This window comes from Puntigrus tetrazona, chromosome 9 (genome assembly GCF_018831695.1).
Source record: "Puntigrus tetrazona isolate hp1 chromosome 9, ASM1883169v1, whole genome shotgun sequence".
In the NCBI taxonomy this organism is placed as follows: domain Eukaryota; kingdom Metazoa; phylum Chordata; class Actinopteri; order Cypriniformes; family Cyprinidae; genus Puntigrus; species Puntigrus tetrazona.
The window spans coordinates 3,189,541-3,212,998 of NC_056707.1; the positions used below are offsets into that span (position 1 = coordinate 3,189,541).

General features: G+C 37.8%; 2 protein-coding genes and 2 pseudogenes across 2 annotated transcripts in view; 1 reads left to right on the forward strand and 3 right to left on the reverse strand.

The window, feature by feature from the left end:
* Positions 1-23,458, reverse strand: part of LOC122351418 (dnaJ homolog subfamily C member 15-like) — a 217,026-nt gene that overhangs the window by 42,966 nt on the left and 150,602 nt on the right. The gene's annotated exons all lie outside the window — the stretch shown is intronic.
* Positions 600-3,993, reverse strand: LOC122351417 (annotated as a pseudogene).
* Positions 5,233-7,078, forward strand: LOC122351419 (DNA-directed RNA polymerases I, II, and III subunit RPABC1-like). Its single transcript, XM_043248480.1, has 5 exons — positions 5,233-5,392; positions 5,543-5,717; positions 5,818-5,933; positions 6,017-6,097; positions 6,938-7,078. The coding sequence occupies exons 1-5, from the start codon at positions 5,336-5,338 to the stop codon at positions 6,995-6,997; spliced, it is 489 nt and encodes a 162-aa protein (XP_043104415.1). The 5' UTR covers positions 5,233-5,335; the 3' UTR covers positions 6,998-7,078.
* LOC122351396 lies at positions 8,536-22,629 on the reverse strand (annotated as a pseudogene).

The window sequence follows — 23,458 nt, forward strand, 5'->3', positions numbered from 1 at the left end:
ATAGTTAACTACAACTTAAACCATAAAAAAAAAAAAAAATAAACATTAACTAAAATAATGATCATTTAAAAAGAAAATATATATTTTTTTCTTTTATTTCAGCTAACTGCCAAAGCAACATGCATGTTTTATTTACCTTAACTTTATGTACCTAAATGACTAAAACTGAAATAAATAATAATAACAAAGCCATATTAAAGTATATATTTATGACAAAAACACAGCAAAATTACTAAAACCTTAACTGAGTGAAAATAAAAACTAGCAAAAAAAACAAATACAGCGCAAATAAAAACTATAATGGTACCTCAATAATACCAAAATAACGCTGGCTCCTTGACATCAACAAACCACCAACAACTGTTCAAATTAATCTTTGCGCATTTATTAAGAAATGTAACACTAGTTCTAAATATTTCCATTTCGAAGCCGAGGGGTTAGTTAAAGGAGCGGGGTCTCTCTCCAGACTGACGCTGGGCGCTGGTGATGCTCTCAGGAGGGGTTGCACGCCAAATGCATCAGGCCTGTTCTTTCCTCAAGAGGGGTTTCCAAACAAGCCGTCATTGGTCCGTGAGAGGACAGCACTGTTACCCAGCGGTCGGGGGGAATGAAGAGGGGCAGCAATCTGATGATCCTTAGAGATAGTTAGGCAGGTCCTTCTCCACCACCTAAAAGAGAAACATAAGGTACTGTAATCTTAAACATGGCCTCAGATTAAAATACAATCGAAAGATTAATGCAGCTTACGCTTGGATCCTGTAATGGGGAGTATCTCTTCACAACCTGGCCTTCATGCGGTTAATAAGGAACTGAAGGAGCAAATTAAACCATTTTAATCACACTAACAAATAGCAAGTATTTCAATCATGACATGACGTAAATTAGTAAAAAACGCACAAACCTTAGTGAAATTCCACTTGATGCCACTAAATTGGAATAAAAACAAGAGTCAGTAGATATTTAAACTTTTTAAGCGCGTGCAGCTCTATTTTAGTTATAGTTATTAGTTATTTGATAAATGTATTGACGCTCAGGCCGTCCAAGGTTTGGAGAAATTAGGCATTGCATCGCTTGTTCAGCAGTGGATGGGTGCCGTCAGAACGAGAGTCTGAAAGAAGAACTCTTTTAAATGGCGCTTGATCTGTGCAGATTTCTTTGACTTTTCACGGAGAAAGCGGTATTATGGATAAATGGATATGGATTTATGGATAAATTCTCTCATTCTGACCGGCACCCATCCGCTGCAAAGGATCCATTGGCGAGCGAGTGATGTAAAGACACGTTTATGTCCAAACTCTCTTTGTTCTGCTAAATTTAACGCTGGTAAACCAAGCGGTTTCTGTTCCCATCACCCTTCATTGCATGGACAATAAAACAATGCAAGTAAATGGGAACAGAAACTTCTTCAGAGTATCTTATACTGAGCTCCACAGGAGAGCAGAAGTTTCATTTTTTTTGACTGGACTATCCATTGACTATCTTTAGCCGATATCAAACAAGCATTAGTTTCCATGAGAACACAATTATCTGGCAACCCACTTTCCAAGGAATCCTTTCCCATTCGGTTGTTCCTTCAGCCACTTCCACAGAGGGTTTGCAGAGTTGCCGTTCACATCGATCTTACTGAACATGTCAAAATGAGCGTTGTAAGACTTGGCGAAATCCTTGATTTGGGAATTTGTGCCTGGTTCCTGAACAAAAACGTATCATTAGAGCACTTATTTATCAGCTTTAAGAGCTTCAAACATGTTTCGCCTCCCCACACCTGATTTCCAAACTGGTTGGATGGAAAGGCCAGGATGCTTAAACCTCTCTCAGCGTACATTTGGCGTGCATTTCTGCAAACTGAGAGTAGTTTACCGGGGTTTTGCCTCACTTTGAGGCAACGTTAGTGATGATGACAACGTTCCCCCTAAAATGCACAAATGTAAAATTGATTGGCACTAAAGCAATGAAGCGTCACACAATCATACAGACTGAGGATAAATCAGAACACTACCAGACTTATGCCAAAATATGTGACTAAACTAATAAAAATAACGTTTAAAAACATGTTTGACATCCTCGGATTGCACATAAACATAGTCTGTGCCCGTTGAAAGTGTGATACAGTAACAAGATTATAATCAAAATTCTGAGATAAATGCACAATTAAGACAAAAAAAGGTAAACTATGACAATCTAAGTTATGAAAAAATTCACATTTCTGAGTTAAAGCCACAATAAAGGGAGGGGGTATTACAAGTATGAGATAAAGCCATAATTAAAAGTAAATATTAAATGATGACATGCTAAGTTAGAAATATGAAAATCAAAATTATGAGATTTCGAATCCTAACTGAGAACAAAAACTTCAATTTATTAAATTACTAAGCCATCGTTAGACAAAAAGTCAAAACTGAGTCATATGACTAAAACAATGAGACAAAAAGATAATTATAATAAGTTAAAAAGGTCGTAATTACAACTTTTATATAATAATCTTAACTTTTTTTAAGGTTTTTGTAATAACTTCAACTTTTTTTCTTTTTTTTTGTCAATTATAATCCAGTATGTCGTAATTTTGGCCTACATCGTAATTTTACTTTTTCTAACATAATTATATAACTTTTTATGCCAAAACTATAATATGAAATTTTACGTTCTGTCATAATTATGTTTTTTTACGTCATAAGTAAGACTTAGTACATCATAATTTTTCTTATGACTTTTCATCTCATAATTATGATTCGTTATGATAGGAAATGGGCTCTCATGAACACACGTGGACTATAACCCACAACCAGCCCATAACCTGCAGATGAGCTTCTGCTGAACAGACAGGTTTCATGAAATGCTGATTTCCATCTCTCACCTGTATTTTTCCAGGGAAACGTCGTTGCCGTCTATATCCGTGACCGTAAATTCATAAATAGATTTGGCCAACTGCCAGTCCTCGAGCTGTGCAGACTGAAAATAAAAACATGCTGGTATAAACTAATAAGACGGATTTGACTAAATATACACGCATAAAGAATAACAACACTGTTAGCGATTCCTTCAAACAGATACAAATCTCTCTATTAAAATTCCAGCCGCAACTAAAAAAACAGTAAGGTATTCACACATTTTAAAATATTGGCCTTACTTACCATCGTCTGCAACACTAGAGACAAAACCACAGCAGACCCTAAGAAACGCATGACTGCCTTCCAGTACTAACTACTGAAACAGCAGGCAGCGTATTAGATCAAATCCTCTTAAAGTGCTCAAATCTCCAGAACTCAAAACCCTGCGCGTGTATATATATATATATATAGGCCTCCAAACAAATATTAACTGGACTCCGAGGCTGTTTATTCCTCATAGGTTGATCGTTTTGCTGACTACAAGCTTGAAGCCTGTCTACATGTGAGGTATTGGACGGTAACTCCTACCGGGGTCAAAGGTCACTGGGTGACAATCTTACACAACCCATGACTCTTACAGCTTGATGTGTGAGTTGGCACACGGTCCACATACCAGATTTGTCGCCAATGTATGCATTATAGACGTTTTACTGCTTCTAAAGAGGGCTAGAATACAAAACGCATGTTGTTTTATTTGGAAATTTATTAGGCATTGCCTTCAAGAACGGACTCGTGTGACAAAACTGTTTTGAAATGAAATAATAGGGCTAATAACAAATTAAACAATGTTTTGACTCGCACTAATTGCAATAAAATAGTCATCAATATATACCAAGTATATAATATATACACGCTCATAATTATGAAATGGAATAAAGGTTTGTTCGTTTTGATCTATGTCACAAGACTAAAGGCAAATCATTATTTTTGTCGTTAGTTTTGTATCATAATTAGACTTTTTAAACCACCGATATAACTTTATGTCATTTATGCATTTTGTGCAAGCCATTTTTGGATACTTACCACGGTTAAGTAAAGTTTTTGTACATCTTGTTCTTTTAGCTAACATGTAATGTATAATTTCATATATTAAAATATCATAAATATTTTTATGCGTGTTACTTTCGTAAAATATATGTAATAGACACACTAACGTTAATTGTGTAATTATAAAAATCTAAATATATTTATGGTATTTTAATATATGAAATTATACATTACATGTTATATATATATATATATATATATATATATATATATATATATATATATATATATATATATATATATATATATATATATATAAAATGTCAATCCAATACGCCTATCCAATACGTTTCAAAGAAAATAAAAGTCTATTTCCAAGCAGATCTTATGAAACCAAATTTCTTCTAATGTATGCCGTAACGACAGGAATATAAAGGCTTTAAAAATCGTATTACTTTATGTTTGATTATTGTTGTTGTTGCGCATTATTTATACGAGCTAACGGACCTGAAGACCAAAGGCCTGAATACCTGAAACTAACGTTAAATCTCTCATCTTGCACAATAGGAAGGATTGTGTAAACTGATGATAAAACATTTGCAAACCCCCCCGTAATTATGCAGCACATAACCATAATAATTACCGGATTGCGTAATATGATTTGGATTTGCAAGTTTACGTTTCAGAAGTATTTAACTTTACCATACCATTGCACCAATGATCCCACTGCTCGATAAAGCCCCGAACAGCAAGAAACGATGTATAAAAGGCCATGTTTTATCTTCTCGCTTCGCAAAGTCCAGCAGATAAACACTTCCTTTGAGTCGGCTCTTTTCAGTGAATCGGTTGAACTGATTCGCTCATGAAACATCACGATTCGTACTGACTCGTGAAATTACAATAAACTTCCGTTAATTAATAAGACATACTTGATGGGACAATATAATAACAGCACGGCGTGTCTTCATGCTTTATTTAAAGGTTTTTAAAAATGCAATACGAGACGACAAATGAATCACCGAATCTTTTCGCGAATCGGTTCTTTGATACGAACTGTTCTAAATAATAACCACTTTAACGCTTTCCACGTGCACTTCCAAATCGGAACCGTTTCTAGAACGTTACACAACCTCCTCACATCCCTAGTTTGTTTTCAAATTAAATCAACAACTATCCATTGTTCAAGATTATTTGTTATAACGTGTTAAGCACCTGACGTTATTTTAGATTTGTATTTATTTAAGCTATTCCCAGCATGACACATTTTGCCCGTTGGGAGGGGACGGCGAAAGCTTACAACGTTACATTTACAGAACTAAATATTTTGCGCACGCAAAATCAAAGCGCGCACTTCGGCGCGACGTCTGACGTCATAGACACGCGCCGGCAGCGACAGGACTCAAACGTGGAGAGTAAACGGTCCGTTTTGATACTAATATTTTCCTCTTTTTTAGCACGACATGGACGACGAGGAAGAGACATACAGACTATGGAAAATCAGGAAAACTATAATGCAGGTAAATTAAAGGCTACGTAACTTGTTTGTAGCGGTAGACCGTTTATTGTGACGCCGATTCGGACGCGCGTGAGAGTCGCAACACACAGCGCGCCTCCAAATAACAGAAATACATCCGCGTGTCCTTACGATGTGTGTATTTATCTTTCAGCTGTGTCACGATCGAGGTTATTTGGTGACGCAGGACGAACTGGATCAGACTCTCGATGAGTTCAGAAGCCAGTTTGGAGACAAACCCAGCGAAGGTCGACCGCGGCGCACGGATCTCACGGTCCTGGTCGCCCACAACGACGACCCGACCGACCAGATGTTTGTGTTCTTCCCTGGTACGATGCATCTTCTCCGGCGAGCCCAGCTCCCGTTTAACTCGCCCGTTACCGTCGAGGAACGCTTGCTTTATCATATCTACCGTGCTCTTGCTTTCAGAGGAGCCCAAAGTTGGCATCAAGACCATAAAGATGTATTGTCAGCGCATGCAAGAAGAAAACATCACCAGGGCCATCATTGTGGTCCAGATGGGCATGACGCCCTCCGCTAAACAGGTGAAGCGAGCATGCACCCTTACTTTTAGAGGAGCTTTAACTCTAGAGGCTTTTAAATGATGTGTTTGCCTCTTCATTTTCAGTCTCTGGTAGACATGGCGCCCAAGTACATACTTGAGCAGTTTCTTCAGCAGGAGCTTCTTATAAACATTACCGAACACGAGGTGAGGAAGCTGCACTTCAGCAGGCCGTTCACAAGGTTTAACATCTACAAAGAAGGATAACTGCTACTGTTTGCATGAATTAAATGAAACGCAGCTTCATAAAGTCAGGCTGATTCTCATTGGCTGTCAGTGTTATACATAGATTATATATACTACACACACACACACACTAGTGAATGCAGGACACTACAGGTTATTTTTATTCAGTGGTGTACCATTAGAATGAATAAAACTGTGGTACCAAAAAATTATTCAGACACTTTGAGATCGCTTTAATTGCTAATGCGCCAAATTGAAGCATTGCTTGGTAATTGATTGACCTAAAAATTGAATTATCTAAATCTAACGCCTTACAGAAATTCATGACGTACTTTTCTATCAAAGATGAATTGGTGTCCTTGTCAAACTTTAGTGAATAAGCTGTGTGAAATGTTTCTACTGTAAATCTAGAAACTCCCCGTCAGAATAATAGCTCTAAAGTTTTGGTAAACGGTGGCCCACATTACTGCTATTATTAGGAATATCATTCATATGACTTTATCCCAACTGATAAACGATGAAACCATCGGCAGCCAGTCGGAATCTACCTCAATCTGCCTTTATATAAAGTTTGTGGATTTAAAGAGACAGTCAAAATAACCCAAGTGTGCTTTTATAATAACATAATGGTGTGTGTGTTGTGGCTGCCTGCGTGATTTTTGGCTCTTCCATCGTGAAACTACATTTAGTGTTAATTTCTGTGATCACGGCTCCCGCCCTGGGCTTTAGGCGCTTTTATGTTTGTAGTGACACCAAAACTCCAATGTTATTTACAGAAAAATGTGTTTTTGTTTCTTTCAGCTTGTTCCAGAGCACATAGTCATGACTAAAGAGGAAGTGACCGAGTTGTTGGCTCGGTAGTATCCTTTTGAGAAATTGATAGAAATGTTTTTTTTTAGTAACAATGGTACCACTACAATTAATTTTTTTCCCTTCAAGTTTGAAAATGAGAAATCTTGCTTTAAGTGTTATAAAATATTTCATTTCAGTGGGAGTATGAAAGTGAAAGAAAATGGTCACCATTTGCTCTCCCTCAAGTTGTTCTTAACCGCTGACGCGTGCATGGTACGAAAAGTGAACGCCCCAATTATTTATTCATATTCCAGATCTCTTATAACAAACCATACATCCATGGAAAGCCTATTTATTCAAGCTTCGGATTAAAAACTAACGCTTACGACTGGTTTTATGGTGCAGGATCACACTCATTAGATTCAGTTGAATGATTTACTGCAATGGTTTCTGGTGTACTATCAAGTTGGTGCTTAAGATGGGTTAGTTTAGCCTTAACCAGCTCCTCTCCAGTAAACCAAAGGAAAGCCAGCTTCCTAGATTCAAGCCGATCCTGTCGCCCGCTACTTTGGTTTAAAAAAGAGGCCAGGTAGGAATTTGTGTATTATTTTTTTTCTAAATATCTTCTGTTTTTGAGCATTTGAGTGTTGAGGTAACCCGTGGTTTGTTCTTCAGGTTGTTAAGATCATCAGACCGAGTGAAACCGCAGGACGGTACATCACATACAGACTGGTCCAGTAACTCTCGGTCAAGTCAGTATTTCTACTGTAGCTCAAGTATTTGCTTAATGCTTTAAACTTGTATATCGGTTAAACATGAAGCTTTGGTTTTACTGTTGTTCTGCGTATTCCTTGTAATACCTCAGGATAAATTCAAATGCAAATCTGAACAGTTATACGAGTATCATTACTGTATTGTCACTAGTATATAGTTTACTTGATGTTTTAGTTTGGGCAAGAATGATGTTTAATGAGGTTTCATCTTTTGTTTGACAGATTTGAAGTCTTCTCCAATTGCTGAAAGCAAACATGAGCATTTTTTTAAAACTAATAAATACGTTTTTGCTATTCTGTCTCGATTCTATTAAAAACGCTTTAGTTTGTCGATTTAGCTGTGAACAAGCCTCAAAAAAAAACATGAGAAAGTAAAGAGAGCAAACACTCACCTTTTTCTTTCTGAAAGCCATTGTTGTGATGGGAAGGGGATGAGAGATGTGTGCGCAAATATACACTAACCTACCAAACACTAGACCACGACAAACCAGTTAACTTCTCCTCATTGGCTACAACGTTGTTTGATAACGCGCACTTTAATCTGATTTGCATGTAACCATGACAGTTTGCATTGGCTGTAAACTAACATTGGCTATATTGAAATCACTCTTTTTATTATTAAAAGACAAGAACAAACATGTAAAAGAGATGCATCAGATGATTTCTTAAGATACAGTGCATGATGACACCGGAAGCGCACTCACTGGGTTTTTGTAAAATAAAGTTAAAAACATTTTTTAAAATCTGTAAAATTCCAAGCTGAAGTATTTTAAATAAACGCATCTTTAAAAAAAAAAAACCCCACCCAGTGAACGTTGGGGACGTCTCGCGGCGACCTTAGAGAGTGCTGGTGCTGTCGCTCTGATTGATGTTCAGCGCCGCCAGCCAGCTCGTTGGCTCGTCCTAACTCGGGCGGCTCGCTCTCGGGAGGGGCGGAGGGTCACTGTTGGCGTTTGAGCTGTTCGAGGGGCACCGCAGGTTCACGAGGAGGACGGGTGAGCCTCGCTTGGGTTTCAGCGGTCGAGTCCAGCGCCTGCTCTGTAGGACTGGGGGCTGAAGTTCACCTCTGGCCCGCTCTCATCTGCTTCTGAATCGGAGTCCAGACTTTGTTCCAGAGAACCAAGTGTTCCACGCTTGAGCTCTCTGCTGACACGTAACAGATCGTTATATATTTATTAATAATAAAACTAATTTGATAAGTTATTTAAAAAAACAAAACTTATTTTATATAAAACTGCACCTACATTTTGAGATGTTAAAATAATGGTGGCATACAAATACATTCACAAATATAATGCATTTATCAACAGTGGATTAAAAGTTCACATTTTGGTTTTAGGACAATGAAAGGTTTTGATCCACTTCAAATGTTGACAATGCACAAAAAAATAATATAAAAAGGCAAAAAGTGACATTAAAGTACAATACAAAGTGTAATTTTTTTAATATACAAACATTAATATATATATTTTAAAGCATTTGATATAAAAGACTACAATGAGAAATAAAACTGAAATGAGTACAAAAACACTAGACTAGAGAGAGGGGGTGCAATAAGGCAAAAAAAAAAAAAAAAAAAAAAAAAAATTGAAAACTAATATGGAGATTTTAAATGAAAAAATTAAAATAAATTTGTATGAATTCATTTAAATAAAACATTAGAAATTTTTTACATTATTAAAAACGTAAATATCAAAAGATAAAATCAAAAAGATACACACAATGCATCTGCAGAAAGCAAACCATCTTAGGAATAAAAGTCAGTAATACCATGGCACTCTAACTTGTCCGACTCTCGCGCACCGGCTCTTCAGAGACTCCTTGTTCATCATTCAAACAGTGCTCTTCTCCATCGATGCTGCTTTCCTGCACAGACCAGATCACCACATTTATTCTGCATTAACGGTTTAACAGTTTATCCTCCCAATAAAGCTCAGCCGCGTATGAATGTCAGACCTGCTGCAGAGACTGTGTGCGGGAGCTGCTGGAGCACGCCGGCCGGCCGGAGTCCAGATGGAAGATGGCTGAATAAAACACAATCAGGGTCTCCACTATGCGGGCCTGATATGGGTAATCCACCAGAGACGACAGAGACACAGTGGCCCCCTGAGGGCAGGGCCGCATCAATGAGGACCGAACACAATTCCCAGATTACTCGGCTCATCTTATTGTCGCCTTCCAGTTCCATAATCCTGACAACAGAGGGACATCAACCAAATAATAAGCGTTAAAACAGAGCGGGACTATAAGCCAAGGAACGTGAGAGGAAGTCATTCTAGGCTTTGCACCTTCTCAGGTGGCGTGCTATGTAGCGCAGTGTGGCTGTGTTTGGTTTGGGCAGCTCTTTGAGGAGATTCTTGAGTCGGTCCACGACGGCTAAGAGCTCAGGGTCCGTCTCGGGCCGAGGTCCACCAGGTCGGGCCCTTGCCCGTCTCGGCTCCCCTCTGGACCCACTACAGCCAGGCTTTCCTCCGCTAGACCCATCAGATTGTTGTAGAGACGGAAGGGGGCATGATGGGCTCTGTAGCTGACGGAGGGAGACACGGAATGCAAAATGAGGATGTATCGACTGAGTCTGGTGAACATGTGTGAGGATATGAAAGCCACTGCTAACAATGAGGGCAACTTAGTCATAGGGAACAGTTGAGAGATTTGTTCACCCAAAAAAAAAATAATCTACTTTTAAAAATGAAAATTAAATTTCTTAATACAAATATTTATAATTTGGGATAATGCAAAACAACAACATATACAAAAGTTTAACAACTACAAACAAACAAAATTCTAATTTGAATAACTTTTAATTAAATAGGAATAATATTAAACTTTAGTTGTTAGTGTAAATTGAATAAAATGACTTCTAACATTTTTTTGTTATTTTTATTTTTATATAATTTACAAAAAAACAAAAACTATATTTAAATTTTAATTACTATGTAATTGCATAAAATATACAAACCCAAAATGGTATTTCATGCAATATGTTCCATAATTTTGCTAAATGTAGTTAATTTTCATTGTTTTTAATAATTTCATTTAAAAGCGTTAAATTAAACATTTTAATTTATTTGCGTGATATTTTAGTGAACCCTACATACGCAGAATACAGTTATTGTGACGTTTTTAATAATCATAATTCAGATTTCTGATGAGATTTAATGAACAACCAATAATAAAAAAAAATAAAAAAAAATAATATATTATATATATATTATATATATATATATATATATATATATATTTATTTATTTATTTATTTATTATATTTTGTGTCGAGGTCCTGATGCGGGGGGGGGCTCACCTGTCGAGGTACAGCTTCAGGACGTTGCTGATGTCGTGAGGCGAGGACTGGGACAGCTCCACCAGCTCTTTGCCGTTCTCAAACGCCTCTGGCACAGCTTCTCCACCCGCGTCTTTCACACCATTCACACGATAAATACCCTGACAAAGAGGAGGACCGCCAGCACAGTCCTGCACGTCTACTGGCCCAGACCTGCTGGATCTGAACGCATTCTTCATTCTCAGCGCCTTCTCTCGATCTCTCCGATGCACTTTTGATGATGAAGGGGATGGCGCCAGACTGCTGCCGGACACCCGCAAGAAATCCCTGCCCGAACAGCTGCAGGCGACCCTGGAGCTTCACCGCACTGAATGGCTAAAGTCTCAAACAGCGCAGGACAGGCCAGGAAACACTGCCAAGAGCAAACCAGACTTAAAGGGATAGTTCCCCAAAAATGAAAATTATGTCACATAAACCCATAAACCTGCCTTCATCTTCAGAACACAAAAAAAAAAAAGATATTTTTAATGAAATCTGGAGAGCTCTTAGATTAGGGCTGTGAGATATGATAATAGATATCATAATGGACACAAAGAGTCTATGGTTTCATATTATGCTCTATTGCACTGCATTTTTAAAAGTTGAAGCACAAACAACAAAGCTATAAGCGTGTGTCCTCTCGGTTTCTGTGTGAGAGGAGTTGGCATTTTTTCCACTTTTTACTGGCTTTCGAACAATTACAAACACTTATATATTGATAATACGAGTCAGAAAACCTATCTTTGCAAGTGTCCTTTCTCAATAGAGAGTAAACAGCTGAAAGAGAAAAAGCATCTGTAGCAGTATATTGATCGCCCGTTGGCCTTAAAGGTAAGTCAAGCCCAATATCCAGCCTAAAATCTCACTGCTCAATAAATCATTTTAATAAAAATTATTAATGAAGACAGACAGACATAAGCACATATGTATAGAATCTATACTTAATATAGTGTTAATTATAATAATCTAGATAGATATAATTAGCAGTGAAGACTAATTAACAATCTATATGTAGCATTTCTTATTGCTTCCAATTGGTTTCTCTTTTTTTTGCCACTTTTTATGCTTGTTAGTTTGATATTGCAGAAGTTTTATAATGAGTTATCGTGATACAAAATGTGTCATATTGTGATTTTGGCCATTTTGCCTGAATTTCATTGCAAAATATCTTAGTGTGTGTCTGTAGAAGATGGTCTTCAGGGTTTGGAAACGACACTTAGTAATTAATGAGAGGATTGTAATTTTTTTTGCTTCGAGAACAAGCCTGCTTTATTTCACACAGACGAGGCTGGAAGCGCAGCCACGCGACTCACCTCCTCGCACTCCGGCCCCTGGAAATAAAACGTAGCTGCCGCATTCTCCTCTGCATTTGGACGGGAGCGCAGTTTGCGCAGTTTGTGCGCCTGAGCTGCTTCGACAGGCCCACGTTCCTGAACGACCGGTGGGAACCACGATCTCGGCTCAATGCCGCTTATATCTGTGAAACAATGAAAGGACAGTCAGACACTGGATGAGACGCACAGATTTGAAAGTAAAACGCTTGTGTGCTGCTTTTCTCTCACTTGGCGTTTCAAAGGAAGTAACATTCGAGTCTTTCTCATCTGCATCTTCGTTTGATGACATGGTTCTATGTTGACGCACGCTCGGGCCATTTTTTACTTATGTCTCCTAGAAAAAGCACAAAAAACCCCACTATGCAACACTAATTGCATATTTCATGTATATTTTTTTTAATTAGTCATGGCAGGAAGTTGTACCGGTGCTGGTAGTCGGGGATCCCAGGCCACTTCCTCCTCCCACACTGTCTGTGTCACTACTGTGGAGCCCCAGGATTTGTGGGTCATGTGACCTCGAGCTGACACGAACCAGAAAAATCAGACCCAAAGAAACAAAACAAGCTCCTTTTTAAAAGTGAAGTGCAGAGCATCTATAAATAAGTCTTTATAAACATTGGATAATTTGAAAAAAATAAATAAAATTTATATTTATATATATATATATATATATATATATATATATATATATATATATATATATATATATATATATATATATATATATATATATATATATATAAAATGGTTATATGTAGACCAATTACATTTTATTATTATTAATACACTTGCTAGGATGTGCATAATAACTTTATAATAAAATATAAGTGTTCTAACAATGTTAATAGGATTATTAAACTAAATTGTTGTTATATAAAAATATAATTTTACATTTATATTAAAATCTCTGTAATTACATTGCCCTTTTAAGTAATAAAAATGTTTTTTTTATATATATACATTATTTCATTTGATAAGTAGACTAAAATCACTACACACACACACCTCTCTTCTGCTCATCTTTGTGCGTAGGCGCCAGTATCTCCAGGTTCCAGGTTCCCAGCGGCGGTGGCGCGCGGCGCTACTTTGAGCATCAGTGTTAGCGCTGTCAGCACGAGCTCTGGACCGACTGCCTGAATTCAAGACAAGAAAACACCTTTACTGCAATATTCACATCCACTTCCTTCTTAGTCCATGTCTGAAAGCAGGAGGAGTGTTGGTTACTGGCTGGAGGAGGCAGAGTAGGTCTCGAACTCGTGAGTGCGCCTCGGCTCTTCGCTCCATCTGCAGGTCTTTGACGCGTGCGGCCGCACTGCTGTCCCGGTCGCATAGTTTACTGCTCTCACACAGCGCCTGATAGTGCACCGCAGCGCTACCGCCTGCATGTGCATGATCTGGTAGTAGGAGATGGTGGCCTGAAAGAGTTTCACGCGTTAAAACCGCTCAAGCTGGATTTGGATTTGACATTTTCTTTGGTGTTTTTTTCAGTATTCTGTTAATCTGAGTAATGCATGACTGGGCCATTGATCAAGTGAACACACAACACTACTGAAAACAATCTTAAAGAATCATTCGTAACATTTAGCTTTACAAATGTCTTGATCACAGTTTAAAACTAACTTTATTCCTGTGAAAATTGACTAGCCATAAAGATTTTACCTGCTATTAAATTGTATTTTAAAAATGTTCTTCATATACTTTCTGTATTCAAGAATATTTTAGAATATTTTGTCAATGCAATGCTTTCAAAAATGACCTTGAATATGCATTGGCTGTCCATTTTAAAAATAAATAAAATAGCTTTAAAAATAAATCGCAAATATAGCTGCTGTATAAAAAGATGATTATTAAATGTTTTTGTCTATGTAAAAAAAAACAAAAACGATTAAAGTCAAAATACATTAGTACAGAAGCTGCATTTTAAAATATATATTATGGAAATACTGTAAAATACAGAATCTATGTGCTGTATTTTTTTTTTTTTTTACACACATAGGAATGTAAAATATCAAACATTTACATCACAAAAATCCATCCTAGCTTTATTGCAAATTATTAATATTTGCTGTATCTTTACTTAAATTTTTTTGTTTGCATATTTGCTATACTTTTTAAATAATAAAAAAATTCCCAATATATTTCCTGTATTATGAAATATTTCCCCTAATGTATTCACTAAATTTTGAAATACTTCCCTTAATAATAAATTGGCTGTATTATGAAATATTTCTAACATTTTTTTGTACTATATAAGTACAAAAACACACACACACTTTAGTTATTTCTATTTTAATGAAGTGGTAAAGACTATTAAATGAAATCAGTTTACCGAGCGGATGATCTGGTCGCTCTGTTTGATGACCTCCTGATCTGCCCCAGGACGGTGACCTTCATGTGCTCCAGCTCCTGGTGTTGTGTGGTGGCGCTCTGCGATGCACGCCCGGCACGTGGCCTCGGCCTCCTCAGCCTGAGACGAACACAACAACACAACCTGCTGAAGCGCTACAAAACTCTTCCTACAGTGGCACACTTGAGACGCCCGAGCCTGACCTTGCTGCGGCCTCTTCCTCCAGTCGCTTCTTCTTGTCTACGGTTTTGGTGGTGGAACTGCCGCCTCCTCCTCGGCCCTGTTGGCCGCCGCCCTGGCTTTGTCGTACTCCTCGCAGCGGGTCATGTAGACCTGCTTGGCCCTGCGAAGGTTGGCCTCGCACTCCATCTGTGTTCAAACACGCGTCAACCCTTACAGACCTCGTACGGTTCAATGTGTGAAGACACATCCTGGCTGGAGATAAAGTGTTCTGGTGGCTCATTAGATGGATTAAATGTAAACGTTACCAGCTTTCTCTTGGCCTTCAGCCAATGTTCCTTGATCTCTTTGCGTTTCTTCTCATGCTCTTGTTTATGGAGCAGCAGAGGCTGTGGATGAGCAAAAAAGCTTCAGCTCCAGGAATGATAATACATACATAAACAGTATAATAGTACATTAAACTATAACTACAATTACTACTAATTAACATGTTGACCAGATTAGCACACCAAGCTGAATTATTGCTAATGTAGCTTATGGTTAACCCGATAGCTGAGGATAGTCATGAGCATACATCTATGGTGATACTTGACAAATTTTCCGCCAATGGGTCAAATAGTTTAAAATATAAAAATCGCAAAATTCAAAAAAAAAAAAATGGCAGCACCATGGTTCATCCAATCCCCACAATCATTATTCCTAGATTCAGCACGACACAAGCAATCCCGTAGACACCCACAGATGACTTCCTGACAAATTCTTCAATAGTTATAAGTAAAAATGTGGCTCCGTTTCCAACTTTAGCACGTAGCCTCAGAACAGTGTCGAAACAAAAAAAAAAAGTTTTGACTCGCTTTGACTGAACAAACCGAGCCTCTGAACCTCTGAAAGTAGGTTACTACGATTCCTGACCATCATGTGCCAATTTTGATCATTTATCCTTCTTATGGTTCATAGCATTGACGTAATAATAAAAGGTCAAAAAGGCGGACAAGTTGGTATTGTACCATGATGAAGGTCTGGTTCTGCAGGGTGGAGGCCGCCTGATGCATCCCAGAGCTCTGCTCCAGGTCCTGCTCCAGAGCCAGAGAGTAGATGGAGAAGAAGGGCATGTGTGGCTGATGGACACAAAATCAGACGTGATGAGGAAGAAAACTAACCAATCCCGAAGACTGTAGAGAACCCGAGCGAGGTTAGTTCTCACTCGCGTGATGGTCTGTTTACAAGACTGATAGATCCTTTGTAAGCCCTTGGAAAACTCCAGTTCTGTACAAACAATTTAAAAAGACATCAAATCTTTAGTAAACTAAAACAAAAATAAACAAGTAGCTGCAGGACGTGGCTCAACCACAGAACTACACGCTTAACCTAATGTGACACAGCATTTCAATCTCTCATATGACTTTAAATCAAGCCACACGGATCCTACCTAGCGCAAGCTTCTTCTCAACGTAGCCGATCAGATCCTTCATGTATTTGGAGATGGTTTTAGCGCACGCCAGAGCAGAGTCAACACCTCCTTCACTGCGCTGCAGGATAATGTCTACCTCTTCAGCGCCATCGCTGCAAAGAGTTAACGCTTCATGGAAAAAATAAATAAAATAAAAATAAAATAAAAAAAGTACATTTTTAATTCTGTTTGTTTGTTCTGAGGGAGACCTACATTAATAATCAAAAAATAAAACGAATAATAATAATAATAATAATAAATCATCAAAAATCAAGTTAATAATAAAACAAAACATTTTTATGTATGCATAGATCTGTATTAAAATCTCCTGCAGAACATTTAAAATTATGAATAACAAATTGCAATATTTTCCTATTAAAATACTACTAATTTTTATTAATATTAACCACAGCAATAATAACAACAAGTTTATTTAAATGGTTTTATTCATAAATTAAATGTGTTCTGCGGGAGATTTTGTAAAGATCTAGCAAACGAGTTACTTGCGTCTAAAATAAAACAAAAATGTTCTGCAGAGCTTTGTTCTCTCTTACAAGGGTTAAATCTTTCGCACACGTTCTTTTATTAGAACGGCAATTATAATCAGCTCAAATAAAAATGAAACTTGTATACATTTTACTTGAGATACTATTATTAGATAACATTGCATCTCAACGAGCAAAAAAAAAAAAAAAAAAAAAGGTACCAAGCTCAGATGAATCGCTCCGTGTGTGTGAAGACTCGTGTCCCGAGAGGTTCTCCATCGACTGAACATTCAAAGAGAATAAACATCTTAGATTTATAAAAATCACATGTGGGTCTTATTTCAGCGAAAGGGCGACCGTGTCACAGAACAGCGACTCTAATCACAGAAAGCCACTTTCAGGAAGTCAGAACCTGCCCTCAGCATCCGCTCCATACAGAGACACTCACCCTGCTCTTCTCCGACGGTAACACCGACAACAGCGTGCTGCTGTCCACCTCTCCCATCAGCAGCTCCGACACACTGACAAAACACACAAACACAAACAACTCATGCCAGCTCTCCACTTCCCCTTGCTCGCTCCTTGCCACAGAAACATTGCACCGTTGCACGATTGAAAGTTTCGGTCATTAAACATAAGACATGAAACGCGCTTTTTTGTGCTGCCGTTCAACAATGTATTGATACGATTATGAAAAGCTGAAGTGACAACAACAGCAGTACTACGTGAGGTGCGATGATTATCAGCTCGAACAGATCCTTGAGGGTTTGGGGCTGTTAGAGTAAGAGAGCCGAAGCCACAGATCAACTTCCTGTTATTTCTGTAGAGCTACGATGTGTGTCGATGATCTAACAGAGCATTGTGAGAGAGATGATTTCATAACTGACACCAAGTAGGCAGCATGGGACTGCAGTCCTGTGTATGCTCGATTAAAAAATAAAGTCAAAAACAGATTAAACAAATGTTTCAAAAGGGCTATTTTCCCCTTGAACTAATTGAATAACAAGGGAAAAAATCAATACATTTATAAAATCAGTTAATCAATAAATAAGTCATTTCATTCATTCATGGGGAAATTTGATAAATTTGCACACCTCATTGTGGGATACAGTATTACAGTATTTAGAAAATCTGTCACTACAAGAAACAAAGGCTCATATAAGAGGTTCATACTTGCTGCTAAAGGCAACAGCGATGGTCTCGATGGCCTTCTCAAAATCTTTCTTGTCCGTTTCATTGCACACTTCATAGTGATATCCTGAAGTCAAAGACAAAAAAAACAAAAAGTTGATAAATTGCTTATGACAACAGAAATGCACTACTGCTGTAGAATGACTGTAAATGTCTGCTCTAACCTTTGACCTGTGAGATGAGTTTGCCGGCAGCGGTGAGCGTCTCCACTGTGTTGAGGAGGGGGTACATGCTGATGACTTGCCGCAGGATGCGCAGAACTTCCCCCAAACACTCATGGGCCAATGGACGCCGATTCTCCTGTTTGTCTGCAAAAGAAACCACAAACAACATTATCATCAGACTCTGATCAGCGGAAAATAAACATCTAGATTACAGCCACACGAGCTCAAACGATATTAAGACTTCTGATTCAAAAGAAAGAAAAAGAAAAAATCTGATTTCATCCCATAAGAAAATAAAACCACTAAAGGAACAGAGAGATAAACAAGAACAGACCAAAAATACAATATGTACTGAACGACTAAAAACAAACAATTTAATTAAGTTATTAAATAAAGAAAGAATTACGATACAATTCTGGGTCATATTTAACCCCACTAAAAAACAACCAAAAACCCCCCCAAAAGTTAAATCAAAATAAATGACAATAAATAGCATTTGTTGATAATTAAGTATGATAATTGTGTTGATTTTTTGGTTTTGTCAAAGAAATAAGAGCAAATCAACTAAAACAATTTCACGTCATCATCTCAGCATTTTTCTTCAGCTTACAGAGCACAATATGACCTGGATATTTCTTAGTGAACCCAGTAACCCTTTAACCGACATGTCAGCGTCTGTCCTCAAATATCTGCAGCGATGCTAAAAGAGTGGAGATGATGCAAGACCGGTCGTTTGTTCACGAAGTGTTGCAGTGCTTTCTCGTACAAGCCACTTCCTCCTATCACGGCTCTTAACTGCTACTTGTAGAGTTTCTCTTTGTTCTGCTGAAAACACCTGACACGTACAGTAACAGGAAGAATGAACAACTGGCTTCTTAGCCCAATCAGATAAAGCACGCTAACAAAAGAGAAAAAAAATTGGAAATTATGGCACGAGTCAACCAATAAATACCAAGGCCATATATTTCCAAATATGGCAAAATGACTAAAAGATGCATGCTAGATTTTTCAGTGACTCAAAAATACTATTATCATTAGTGGTATTATTATTAGTAATTACCAAGTTTCTTAGTTATCATTTAATGTCATAATATACGTTTTCAAACATGGATCAGCATAGGAATATTAATAGAAATACATACATTGCTGTCAGTTTGTGTTATTTACGGAAATTATTATTATTTATTATTATATATTTTTTAAAAAAGTTATTAAAATGTTTTAATGCAGTTAAACTGCCCTCAACCAGTACGCCATCTTATAGGCAACAACTGCATAAAGAAAGAAATGGCCTAAAAGTCAAGATATTGCGGACAAAAAAGTATTCCTGTATGAGTCCCATATTTATATTCCAATAACGAGTGCAAATGTGATTTCATACAACAGTTATAAGTTAAAAAATTTTTTTTAAACAATATTGTGCATTTTTGCTCAGTTTTGCCAACAATATCAGTTATGACAATAGTCTCCGAAGCAACACAGAAGTCTTTAGTTTCGGAATAAACCTGCATTTTGAATAAACCAGGTGAGTCAATCATTTAAATGCTCATTCATGAAGTGAGTCATTTACGCGATTCCTGAATGAATCAGCCATTTGAACAAATTGAATGAATGAATGAATGACTACGAGAAGTTCACCCCCAAGTATTTTCAAGAAGCTTGTCGAAGCAGTTTTGGTTACCAATGACTTTCATTGCATTAAATGGAAAAAGACAAAACCGAGATGCCTTTCAAATGATCATCTTTTAGGTTACGTTTATGTTACGTTTCATTTGTCATTTATGTGAATCAAATAAAATAATATTTTAGGTCCAAATTTTTTCACAGCCAAATATAAATTCACATTAATTGACATGTAATTAGAGAATTTTACAGCCCTAAAATAAATAATTAAAAAAAAAATAAGATGAAAATATTAAATTACTTGCAGCAACTTGTGGCTTTGTTTTATTTGTTTTGATGAATTGAGAAAGAGCTATGCAAATAAATGTTGCATTAATACTTAATTTGAAAAAAAATATATAATAATAACAATATTATACATCACAGCACTTTTTATAAGGATCCTCATGGAAAGTAGCTTTGTCTATACTGAGAAATCAGACGTCTCAGATATAACAACAGATTTTGTCATTTATGTTAGGACTACAGACTTGATGCTAAATGACGTTGCTCTACGAGTCCTGAAAGCGGAAGGGGGTGTTTTCTAAGAGAACCATTTCCTGCACTGTGTGGTGCACCACAGGAACTCAGCCTGACTGCAGATACAGGAAGATCAGGGCCTCTTGAGCAACTCAGCCCCGCCCCTTCGGTGCGATCACATGATCCTCAGCAGAAAATGATGTTTGCGACAGGACGTGTGAATAGTCATGTGGCAGACAAGTATTGAGCACCGTTTTGTTTCTCCAACTAGAAAATAAGTACCAGGAAATGTTTCGAATCATCTCATCCATGTCAACTACACTGAAAACCCCACCACGTTATCGTAATTATAACGGTAAAAGATGAAAAATGGTCTCTTAACCTCAATTTTCAAATGGTGGGATTTTTTTAAAAATTGTAATTATTATTATGTTAACACTTATTACAAAGTTTTTGTTAAAATCGTAGTCATTTTTCTGTTTGTAATTTTTAGTGTGTACACAGTTTTTACTAACTAAAATGACGTTTTTATTTTTTTAGAAAGCGTTTTTAGATTTTATATTTGTTTTTTTTTCCCAATCTGGTTTTAATTTTTGATTTTTGTATGTTATTATAACCACATTTGTGATGAACTAAGTTGTACATAGAGTCAGAAATTTTTGCATGTTTATTTTTAATAATAATAATAATAATAATAATAATAATAATAATAATAAAAATTACAACCTTATGTTGTAAATCACATTCACACATTCAAAACTTTTGTTCATAATAAATTCGGATTGGGTTAGATTTTATCTGCAAGGACCTTTAATGTAAAGGCAAGTTCAGTTTGAAAACCTAAAATGTTTCTTTTTTTTTCAAATTCTGGCAACCACAGCTTCTGGTTTTTGCCAAAAAAAAAAAAATTATATATATATATATATATATATATATATATATATATATATATATATATATATATATATACACACACACGTGTGTGTGTGTGTGTGAGAGATAGATAGATAGATATAATTATTATTATGTTATTCATAGGAAAACCATTATTTTACCTTCAAGCACAACGTCTTTCAGTTTCTCCACAGCTTTGGCGAATCGCTCCACTATGCGCAACAGTGATGGGATGTCTTCCACCTCGATAGCCACTGTAGTCTCGGGCGCTCTCGGCGAGGACTCTGGGCGATGACGGATTTTCCCGCACCCTTACTGAAGACCCATGACTGGATCGGGAAGCCTGCGGCGCTCGGATTACGACTCAGGGAAGTCGGACGCTTTAAGGTGCCCATCGGGGCCGGGGCGCCAACCAGCTTAGTGTGCTGGGCCAAAGGGGTACCTGGACAAGAGGACGGGACGTCTAGGACAGGGGGAGACAGACTGGAGGAAGCATGGGACGAAGACGTGACTGCATCGACCGCATCCTTTCGAGGCTGTTCTTGAAGAGCCGAAAGCTGGATGATAAAGAAGAACACAAGGATACGGCGCGGGCCAAGTGTTAAGGTGGAAAGTTGTGTAGACAGAGCACAAGATGTGCCCGTCTACAATAGACGGCTGTTAGTAAACAGAACGTCTTTCACAAGAATAATTGTGTAACCGAGGCCTACTTCCTGTCACACCCCGGAGAGCTGATGCCACACTAACTGGCCTCGCTTGAGGCCTAAAAAAAAAACACTAGAGTAAACCAGAATATAAAGCCAAGTTACCGAAAATAGCATAAATTATGAACCATTTCTGCCTGATTTTTGGTATTGAATGAACTGTGAAATATGATGCACTACAAACCAGTAAGTGTTAACAGGGCGATGCCATTTAAAACAGAAAATAAATGACCTAAAAATGATTTTTCTGTAGATAAAAAAGGGGAAACTTAGCTTTAAAAAAAAAAACAAACTCTTAATTGTACTCATTACAAAAAACTGTAAATGCATTTTAGTACACATCATACACAAACGAGACAAAAATAAAGCACTTTTTAAACGCAACCCACCTGTTTGAGCCAGACGTTGGGTCTGTTTGGTAAGATGTCCAATTTATTTTTGCTGTTTGACTTTTTCTCTCTGACTAGTCGCGTAAGGACTGTAGCTTTTGCTACTCGATCCACCACGCTTCAACATTTCCAGCTACTTACTGAGCGTTAAAAGCGTAACCTTCGACACCGTTAGCCGTCACATCTCACCTTTTGCGTTTAACGCATGCAAATGAACCTTAAAGTAAATCAATTAAGTCCCGAAACCAGTCGAAAAATATTTAAAGTGAGGTAAAACCCGAACTCGTTGCCCCTCGCTGCGCCGTACCACACCGAGGAAGTTTAGTCCGTCTTTTCTCAAGTCTTTAGATAACGCAACGGCGTAAATAAATCAGCTCGAAGCCTACGCTGGCGTTTGACAACACTCGTTCAATTTTTCAGCGACGTCGAAAAGCGGGCGAAAACATGAGCGCGAGGGCGAAAATGTCAGTCAGGATGATTGGCAGGAGGAAAAGTCGAGAGATGCTGACTTACTGATGGAGAGTTGAGAGGCGATGCGCTGTTTCCTGTTCGGCTCTTCTTTGACATCGAGTGCGTCTTTATCAGTTCCCTCGTCCTTTTAGAGAACATTTTAAGCGTTAGGTGTCTCGGTCCGACGCGTATTTCTTGTAGTTTACGGCACAGCCCCCCTGCCCACCCCCCGGCTCCCCATTTGAAAGCGCTGCTGCGAGGTTTGCGCGGTCCGAGCTCGAGCTTGAGTCTCACACCTCTAATATGATCGCACATTGACTGAATCTACTGACGCTCATCGGAGCAGTCTGAGGCGCATCCGCTTTTTTTCTCTCTCTCTCGCCGTGCCTTTGACAAGTGAAACTGCGCTGCCATGAGAAAACACGAGGGCTCGACAACATCGTGCGTGCTCGCGGAGGCTCTGGAAACTACGCTCATGCAGTAAGTTACATCATTTTACGAGGAAAAATGAAGCTTCGGCCGACTTCCCCGCACGGTGTTGATAATGCCTGGCACCTGCCGTTTAATTAAACATTAAAACACCGCCCACTTTGGTGACAAAAAACAGGTCTTAAACTCTTTTAGTGTCCTTTAACTTTACTTTGCTTTTTTTAATTTCCAGAATGAAATAGGCCGATCTGTGCTAAGGCAATGTTATAGGTGTCTTGA

What these genes read in the sequence shown, in the direction of transcription:
- LOC122351419 (XM_043248480.1), top strand. Translation starts at nt 5,336, where the DNA reads ATGGACGACGAGGAAGAGACATACAGACTATGGAAAATCAGGAAAACT. An exon ending in GATGTTTGTGTTCTTCCCTG is followed by an intron (nt 5,718 to 5,817) that starts GTACGATGCATC and finishes TCTTGCTTTCAG; the next exon opens with AGGAGCCCAAAGTTGGCATC. An exon ending in TAAACATTACCGAACACGAG is followed by an intron (nt 6,098 to 6,937) that starts GTGAGGAAGCTG and finishes TGTTTCTTTCAG; the next exon opens with CTTGTTCCAGAGCACATAGT.